Source organism: Acanthisitta chloris, unplaced genomic scaffold (assembly GCF_000695815.1).
Source record: "Acanthisitta chloris isolate BGI_N310 unplaced genomic scaffold, ASM69581v1 scaffold1854, whole genome shotgun sequence".
NCBI classification, from domain to species: Eukaryota; Metazoa; Chordata; class Aves; order Passeriformes; family Acanthisittidae; genus Acanthisitta; species Acanthisitta chloris.
In genome coordinates this window covers 17559-26981 of record NW_008669654.1, presented here as the reverse complement: position 1 = coordinate 26981, position 9423 = coordinate 17559, and the positions used below count along the sequence as shown (strand labels likewise).

At 52.5% G+C, this 9423-nt stretch overlaps 1 protein-coding gene across 1 annotated transcript in view; it reads right to left on the bottom strand.

Moving 5' to 3' along the window:
• Positions 1–41: 41 nt before the first annotated feature.
• Positions 42–9423, bottom strand: part of MTMR4 (myotubularin related protein 4) — a gene marked incomplete at its 5' end in the record, with an annotated part of 24638 nt that continues 15256 nt past the window's right edge. Inside the window, 8 exons of the mRNA XM_009073379.1 lie at positions 42–1380; positions 1953–2107; positions 2226–2396; positions 3394–3579; positions 3965–4160; positions 4572–4683; positions 5667–5795; positions 6486–6682. Coding sequence (XP_009071627.1) covers positions 42–1380; positions 1953–2107; positions 2226–2396; positions 3394–3579; positions 3965–4160; positions 4572–4683; positions 5667–5795; positions 6486–6682 — 2485 coding nt within the window. The remainder of the gene's footprint in view (positions 1381–1952; positions 2108–2225; positions 2397–3393; positions 3580–3964; positions 4161–4571; positions 4684–5666; positions 5796–6485; positions 6683–9423) is intronic.

Here is a 9423-nt window from a genome sequence, read left to right as displayed (position 1 = left end):
CCCAGGTGCCCCCAGTCACCCCCAACATGGTCTCAAGTCACTCAGTCCCTTCTAGCATGATCCCAGTCACCCTCAGTATAGTCCCGGGTGACCCCAGTCACCTCCAGTGGTGTGTGTGGCACAGGGCCCCCCACACTGCCAGGGCTGTGGTGTGAGATGGTGGTACTTACAAAGTCATCCTCGTAGTCCATGGGGGGCTCGGCTGGAGGGGCACAGAAGTGGCGGATGTCGAGGCGCAGCTGCAGTTCCCTCACTTGCCTGCGCAGCTGCTCCACCTCCTGCTTGTAGCTGGCCTCGATCTGCCGCAGCCGGTGCTGGATCACGTCCGTGGGGAAGGGCAGCCCATCATCATCGTTCACGTACACCGGAGGCACAGGAGAAGGACATCTTGGTGGCATGTGTTTGGGCCCAGAGGCTTGTTTCAGGTGGCAGGGCAGCCAGGGACGTGTGAACTTCCCTGCAGAGCCTGGGAAGTGGCCAGGGCAGCCCAAGGGCTTCCCACCCTCCCTGGCTGACCACTGGCTGCTGAGGCACAGGCCTGGGGCACGCAGGGGTTTGCTGCTCAACCTCTTGCCACAGCAGCCATAGGGCAGGAGGTGTCTGGGGGCAGGTTCCCCGTTGGGGAGGGATGCCACCATGCCTTGAAAGCTGTCCCAGTTGGAGCCCAGGAAGGAGAACTCGCTGCTCTGGCTCTGGGAAATGGGTTTGCGCCATTGCTCCAGGGGGATTCTCCCCGGCCGGGTGAGCTCCTCACAGAGTGTGCTCCGACATCCATCACCTCTGCCCCTGTCTGTTTCTGGGGTAACTGGACAAGGGGTGTTTGGTGGTACCAGGAGCTCCGGGCTGGGAATGTCTTGGCGGGTGATGATTCTCCTGGGGCAGCCTCCTCCATTGAACACCATGCCAGTAGCCTTCAAAGGCTCCTGGGGACAGGTTTCTATCTGCTTTCCAGGACTGGTGGAAACCTTGTCAACATTTTCCTGTCTGGAAGGATCTGGAGCTGACCCTGTGCCATCCAGTTCCTCAGTGTGTGTTCCATTTCCCTTTTCCACCTCCCCAGAGCCAGTGCTGGCTGGCACAGCAGCTTGGCTGCCCTGCTGCTTGCTCTGCCCCTCCTGCTCAGCACAGCTGCTGTGAGCAGTGCTGTCTTGCAGGGGAGGGTTCTCCTCCTTCTCCTTCTCTTCCTCCACCTGCCATTGCTCTCCTCCTGCAGCCACTGGGGCACCTTCAGCTCCCTCAGGAGTAGGGTGTCGAGCTTCCAGGCCCACCCTGACCTCCTGACAGTGGTTGTTCAGGTTGGGATCACTGGATGTGCGGGTCAGAGGGCTGCTGGAGTCACAGGCTGAGAGCAGGTCATCCATAGATCTTGTCTTTGGTAATCTAGAACCCAAAAGCAAAGCAAATCTTACAATAAACCCTATGGAACTTCTTGTTTCAGTCAAATCTGATGAGGGAAGGGAAATGTTCCCAATTACAGCTTGTGAGGTGGATGGGGAGGGACAGAGCAGCTGCAGCAGCTGAAATCATAGAACCATCAAGGCTGGAGGAGACCTCTAAGACCATGAAGGCCACCCATTAACGTGTCACTGCTGTAACCCCTAAATCATATCTTCCAGCACCAGATCCAGACACCTCTTAAACACCTCCAGGGATGGTGACTCCACCACCTCCCTGGGCAATATTCTAGTGCCTGAACACTCTAACAAGGAAAACATTTTTCCTAACATCTAATCTGAATCTCCCCTGTCTCAGCTATGACTGACACAACACTACAGTGTGGCCTCCACTATCTGCCTCTGAGGAGCAGCAGGGAGCTGCACACCTCCTACTCTGAGTGGTTGGGACACTGCTACAGTGAAGATGAGAACAACATGTCAACCAGAGGAACTACAAAGAGAGCAAGAAGCTCTGTAGGTAGACACCAATCTAGGCTGGGAGCTCTAGGCTCTTACCTGTCCAAACACCTGCCACTGAACTCCTGGCTCTGTGATCCAGGGGGCATGTAGATGTCCATGTCATCCTGTCCCAGAGGATGAGGTGAGGAAGCTGGGAGATACACAGCTGTCCAGACGTGCAGCGCACGCACGTGGCACACGGGATGCAGCACCTGCAACCACCACTCATGGTCAGACATGAATACCAAAGAAACACCCCTCAGCCTCTCCCCACACCTTCCCTGGGGCCTGGGAAAAGCCTGGAAAGCCAGGCCAGGAGGTGGTACTGACCTGCTCAGATCCTGGCACATAGAGCAGGTTGTGGAAGTTCTTGTTGCCAGCACGCAGGAGGGACCACACGGAGCAGGTGCGCTTGGAGATGTTGTGCATCTCCCGCTCGCAGGGGCTGTTCCCCAGGAAGGTCCCGTAGAGGCAGGAGTATGTGTGCTGCACCAGCTTCACCTGCAGCATGGAAAGGGAACAACTGTCAGGGCCAGAGGGAAACAGTGGCTCCTGGTCCTCCCCTCCCCGTGCCCTTTGTTATGCAAAGGAGGAGCAGTTCGAAGCCCCTTGCCTGGGGCTCCTCCACCCACAGCTCCAGCTGCAGCTGCACACCGAGCTACCTGCACTGAAGGGATTCCTTAACACTACCCCACTGCTGTCCTCACTTCCATAAGGGACAGCAAGAGGGATCACTGAGATAGAAGGGAAAGTGACAGTCTAGACTAGATGACCCTCAAGGTTCCCTTTCAACTCCATATATTCTGTGACTCAACTGATGCCAAACCCATCACTCTGCAACCATTCCCTGCATTGCTTGGTAAGAGATGTTAATTTTTTCCCCCTAATTTCTGTTTTTAAATGTTTCAGGCTCATCACCTCCGAGATATGCAAATCAGAGCAGAGCTGCTGCTGGTGTCTGAATTCCCCAGGCTGGAAAGGTCCTGGAGAAGGGATTCAGAATAACCAGAGAATATAAGCCCTTCCTCATGGGTATGTTCATGGGGGAATGGTTTTAAACTAACAGAGGAGAGATTTAGATTAGATATTAAGAGGGAGTTCTTTGCTGTGAGGGTGCTGAGGCTCTGGCACAGATTGCCCAGAGAATCTGTGGCCGCCCCATCCCCTAAACCATTCCATGATTCCATGATCACTGCTCAATCTCTTGGGTTCTGCAGATCTGTTTTCTTTCAATACCGTAAAATATCATGGACGTTCCCTCAGCCTCTGCTCACATCTGCGATAAAGATTCCATGTACTGTACATTTCTTACCAAAAAAGCTTCATTAAATTCAAAGAGGCAAGGAAATTGCTAAACCATTCCATGATTCCATGATCACTGCTCAATCTCTTGGGTTCTGCAGATCTGTTTTCTTTCAATACTGTAAAATATCATGGACTTTCCCTCAGCCTCTGCTCACATCTGGGATAAAGACACATTTCCATGTACATTTCTTACCAAAAAAGCTTCATTAAATTCAAAGAGGCAAGGAAATTGCTTCAGAAGCTGATGAACAGCATCCAGCCACTGCAGGAAAACTGGGCACTGCTCGTTCTGGTCTTCCACCTTCTCCTGGTGACCACAGCGATCCCCAAACTTGTGACCAAAATCCAACCAGTCTGATTCAACCAGCACCTGGAAACCCTGTGAAGAAAAGAGAAACCAACTGCAGAGACTTTGCTGAGGGCACAGAGCAGGATGAGGCAAGGCCCAGCTGCCAGCAGGGTCAGGTAAACTTGGGAAGGAGGTTGCAGTGGTGGTTTGGGAGCTGAGTGTGGAGGATTCCAAACACAAACTAACAGTTGTTGTTTTATACAATAACAAGCTTGGAGAACTAAGAGCAGGAAAGCAGCTGAACCACACAGTACTTCCCAAGACTGGTTCCTCCTGAAAACAGGCAGGAAGAGAACAGGGAAAAACCCAACAGACCCAACAGCAGCTCAGAAACACCACTAAGCTCATTCCCAACTGTGATCCTGCTCCTTTTCCATGGGACTCTGAGCAAAACTGCAGCAGAACACAATGATACCTCCATGGTCCTGTAGTAAGGGTCCAGGAGAATCTTTGCCAGTGCCACAATCTGTGGAGTCCTGTCCCAGCCATCTGAGCAGTGAACCAGCACTGGTCGTCCTTCTCTGTCCACGGCACTGGAGACCAGCACTGCTGCCTTCAGCATGACAGACAGGTGCTGCAGCCACTTGGTGCTCTCCAGGGCTGAAAGCCAGCTAGAAAGGAGGGGAAAAAAAGCAAGAAAATGGTTGTTTAACCCTCCGGTGAAAAATAAAGATACATATTTTAACTTCAATCTTCTTAGAGTCCTCAGTGAACATCAACCTTGCCTAAAACATGGCCCAGAGGAGCCAGGCAGCCTGGGAAGGGCAAAGAATCCAATGTCTAATGGAATTTTTCCCAAATCAGCCACATTCTAGAACCCCTCAGAGGCCACACACAACCAGATGACACATGGCAGTGCTGCAATCCTTCTGGATCAACGCACCAAAACAAGCAGCATTCAGGCACTCTGAGCACATACCTATCCATTTCTGAGGTAGAAAGCTGGGATAGGAAAAGGGAAAAGGGAGGGAAAACCACCACAGACACTGACAGGGTCAAACTCAGCTAGAGAAGTCACTTACTTGCTGGGGTCTGGCACCTGGCTGCAGACAGCACGGAGATACTGGAAGCTGTTGCGGATGGAGTGGATGTTGGCCATGCCCATGAACACAACTTCACAGTTTGGGTAATACTCTGACAGGAGAGACAGAACAATCAGAGGGAGCTGCTGCCACCACACCCTGAGTGCAGCTGTCCCCTCACAAACCATTTCTGGTCTTCATGCAGTCAGTAAGGGTGGGAAAGACCTCTAAGGTCATTGAGTCCAACTGTTCCCCCGAAGTCACCACTAACCATGTCCCCAGGTGCCACATCTACACATCTGTTAAACCCCTCCAGGGATGGTGACTCAGATGGCCCCTTTCAATGCCTGACAGCCCTTTCCATGAACAAATTCCTCATCATGCCCATCCTGAACCTCCTCTGGCACAGTTTGAGGCTGCTTCCTCTCACCTTGCCCCTTATTCCCTGGGAGCAGAGCCTGACCCCACCTGGCTGCACCTCCTGGCAGGGAGTTGTAGAGAATGAGAAGATCCTTCCTGAACCTCCTTTTCTCCAGGCTGAGCCCCCACAGCTCCCTCAGCCAATTCTTGTGCCGGCTGAGCCCCCACAGCTCCTTCAGCCAATTCTTGTGCTCCAGCTCTTTCCTCAGGTCCATTCCCTTCTCTGGACATGCTCTAGCACCTCATGTTCCGCCCAGGACTGGAGCTGCCTCAGCAGTGTCCAGCACAGGAGACAATCACTGCCCTGGGCCTGTGGCCACACTATGGCTGGTACAAGTCAATGCCATTGGCCTTCCTGCCCACCTGGATACACCTGGGCTTACGTTCAGCCACTCCTGATCAGCAACCCCAGGGCCTTTTCCAGCTTTCCAGCTACTCTGTCCTCTGCCTGGAGCATTCCATGGGGTGGTGGTGACCCAAGTGCAGGATGCAACACTTGGCCTTATTGACCCTCCTGCAATTGGCCTCAGCCCATCATCCAGCCTGTCCAGATCTTCCTGTAGGAACGTACTCCCAGAAACCAAGTACCAAACTACGACCCAACCCTCAGCTGCACTCTAGGACTCACTACAAGGCAGATCCAAGACAGACTGGGATGTGTTTGGCCCTTGGTACCTTCACATTCGCAGCCACCTCCCTTGGCTCTGTTGGCCACGGCCGCGGTGTAGGACCTGGCATCAAGGATCAGCAGCTTCTGAGGAGTTCCTGCATTCTCCACGCCCGAACAAGCCGTCAGGGATGAGTCTGCAGGGACAGACAGGGCTTGAGCTCCCAGCACCACCCTCCCTCCTACAACACCAGTGCCACCAAAGACCCACCCCACACACTGCATATTCATGGCGTGACAGGGCCCAGGATATGCCACATAGAATCACAGACTCATCAAGGTTGGAAGAGACCTGCAAGATCAAGTCCAACCCTTAACCTGTCACAGGTGCAATCCCTAAACTGTATCACCGAGTGATAGATCCAGATGCTTCTTAAACACCTCCAGGGATGATAACTCCACCACCTCCCTCGGTAATATTCATACAATCACAGAATCATCAAGGTTGGAGGAGACCTCTAAGACCATGAAGTCCAACCATTAACCTGTCACTGCTGGAACCCCTAAACCATACCTTCCAGCACTAGATCTAGACACCTCTTGAACACCTCCAGGGATGGTGACTCCACCACCTCCCTGGGCAATGTTCCAGTCAGTGCCTGAACACCCAAACAGGCAATGTTCCAGTCAGTGCCTGAACACCCGAACAGGGAAATTCTTCCTAATAGCTAATCTGAATCTCCCCTGTCTCAGCTCAGGGTCATGGATAACTCAGTGCTCCCAACACCTCAGTGCTACTGCTGCCACCAGGGCTGCCCCAGTGGAAGGTGCTGGAAGCACCAAGTGCTGCCTGTGTTAGGAGCATGGGACGGAAGGAGCTGTCTCACCGAAGTCGGCGTCGCAGGCCTCGCTGCCGTCGCTGCTCCCGGCGTGCAGCGCGGCGCCGGAGGCCTTGGCCCCGGGGTTCAAGGCACAGGCTTTGGCAATGGATGTCACCAGGTACTCGTCGTCGGCGTTCCGCCAGCCCCACCAGCTGATCTCGGGCTGGCTGCAGCGCGCGATCACCGCCCCGTTCCGCACGTGTCTGAGGGAAAACAGAGCCTGATGAGTCCCAGAAGCCCAGAATCAGTCAGGTTGGAAGGGACCACAGTGGGGCATCTAGACCCACCTCCCTGCTCAAGCAGGGTCAGGCCAGAGCACATGGCACAGGATTGAATCCTGATGGTTCCCTCCCTCCACTGAGGGAGACTCCACAGCCTCTCTGGGCAGCCTGGTCAGTGCTCAGTCACTGCACAGGGAAGAAGTTCTTCCTCATGTTCAGGTGTAACTTCCTGGGCATCAGTTTCTGCCCAATGCTTCTTGATTTGTTGGTTTGCATCACTGAGAAGAGCCTGATCCTTCCTATGGGCACCCACCCCTTCAGATCCTTGTATACACTTATAGAATCATCAAGGTTGGAGGAGACTTCTCAGATCATCAAGTTCAACTGTTAACCTGTCACTGCTGTAAGCCCTAAACCATATCCTCCAGCATCAGACTCAGACACCTCTTAAACACTTCCAGGGATAGTGACTCCATCAACTCCCTGGGCAACCTATTCCAGTGCTTTGAACACTGTGACAGGGAAGAAATTCTTCCTAACATCTAATCTAACTCTCCCTTGTCTCAGCTTATTACTGTTCCCTCTAGTGCAGGCATGCACTCTCTCCTGCAGGCATGGCAGGAGAGACCATTAATGAGGTCCCTCGCAGTGTCTCTTCTCAAGGCTGAACAGGCCCAACTCCATCAGCCTTTCCTCCTAAGTGAGGTGCCCAGTCCCTTCAGCATCTTTGTTGCCCTCCCCGGACCTGCTCCAGAAGTTCCATGTCACTCCTGTCCTGAGGAGCCCAGAACTGGACACAGCACTCCAAATGTGCCTTACAAGGACTGAGCAGAGGGACAGGATCACCTACCTGACCTGTAAATTGGAAGATGAGCTCACTCAGCATCAGACTAGGGAGTTTCTGGGTGGAGGCCTGAGCTGTGTTTATCAACAACCCCTAAATGTGAACCCTACCCTGGCTGTGCTTATTGACATCTGCTCAAGACCTGAGGCAGGAATCAGTGTTTGACACAAACCGACTTGTCAGTCATTCACAGCTAGAAAGGGAAGGGACCATGAGGTGACAACACTGCTGGACATAGAGAACAACCCAGGAGGGTCTGTTGTTGTCTGGAAGAAGTTGCAACGTTCTTGTGAGAAAAACAGAGCTGGAAATTTAGTATTAATAACTGAAAAGTATTTACAGCTGATTAAAGCATAACCCCAGCTGTGCCACAGAGCAAATCAGCAGCCAAATCTCAAAGGCTTTGAAGTCACCAGGGAGCTCTCAAAAAGCCTCAGCTCAGTGCTCAAGAGAAGCAAAAAGGTTAAGAACTCGCTAGTAGTTGTTGGGAAAGGAATAAGGCAGGAAATACTATGGCACTGCATCTTGACCATCTTCCAAGTGACACACATTCCTCACTGATCCATCTCAAAAAGGATCATGTTGTGCTCAAACCTCTAGAAAAGGTACAGATATTTGCTACAGAACAACTTCAGTAGGAAACAATTGCCCACCAGGAGAGAAGGGCAGGATGGATGAGAGGCACAAAGGGCCATGAAAGATATAAAAAGAAGTGATTTTGGAAGATTGGTCTTGTTTTCCCTTGATAAACAAGTCTTGTTTGGACAAGAAACACAACACAGAGAGGCCTCACTGACATGGTGCAATGGGGAAGAACAAACTGGTTCCAAAACAGTTGGTGGCAGGTGCACCAAGGGACCATGAGACACAGTACAGTCCCCCACTGAATGGGTGTAGGAAATCTAAGACATCAGCTGCTCCAAAGATGCACCAGGAATCAACATCTGCATCCCTGTCCCATGTGTTACACTCCCCTGGGGCACTACTCCTGGTGCCTGGCCCTTCTTGGAGATGGGATAATGAACTCCAGTTCATTATCTCATCTCTGAGGATCATCTCAGATCCTCACACCAACTATGTTCAGCCCCCCCCAGCACCTCTCTGGACATCACATAATCATGGAGTAGGTTGGGTTGGAAGGGATCTTAAAGATCCTTCAGTTCCACCCCTTGCCATGGACAGGGACACCTTTCACTAGCTCAGGTTGCTCCAGCCTTGCCTTGAACACTTCCAGGGATGGAGCAGCCACAGCTTCTCTGGGCAACCTGTGCCAGTGTCTCAGCACCCTCACAGTGGCCCAGCCACAGCTGCTCTGGGCAACCTGTGCCAGTGTCTCAGCACCCTCACAGTGAACAACTCCTTCCCAATACCCAATCTAATCCCACCCTCTGCCAGTTTATGCAGTTTCCTTAATGACACCTGACAGATAATAATGTTGAAGACACTAAACTTCCAAAGTAATAATATTCAGCCAAGTCAGAATGCCACATGGGCTCCTTTACTTTTGGTGCTGTTTTGTTTTGCAAGGTGACTTGCCAAGCAGTCACTCCCAGGAGATCTCTTCCTGCCTTCAGGATCACTCAAGGATGGATAACACAGACAGCAGCAAAGGCTTTGTTTACACTAGTAAATGAAACAGAGCCAAGGTGTGGACTTAAGCAGCAGCAGCAGCCTGTGATCATCCAAGCCTGTTTGTTAGCCACCCACAGGCCTTGGCCTGTGCCAAGCAGCACTTTCCCAGACAGTGCCTGAGCACGTTTTTGGGCCAGGCAGGTGCTGTGCCCAGGGAGGCTGTTTGGATGTGACGGCAGTTTTGGGGTGGAGGGCACAGCAGGCAGAGGCTGACAGTCCCTGCAAGGCTACAGACAGCACCAGACAC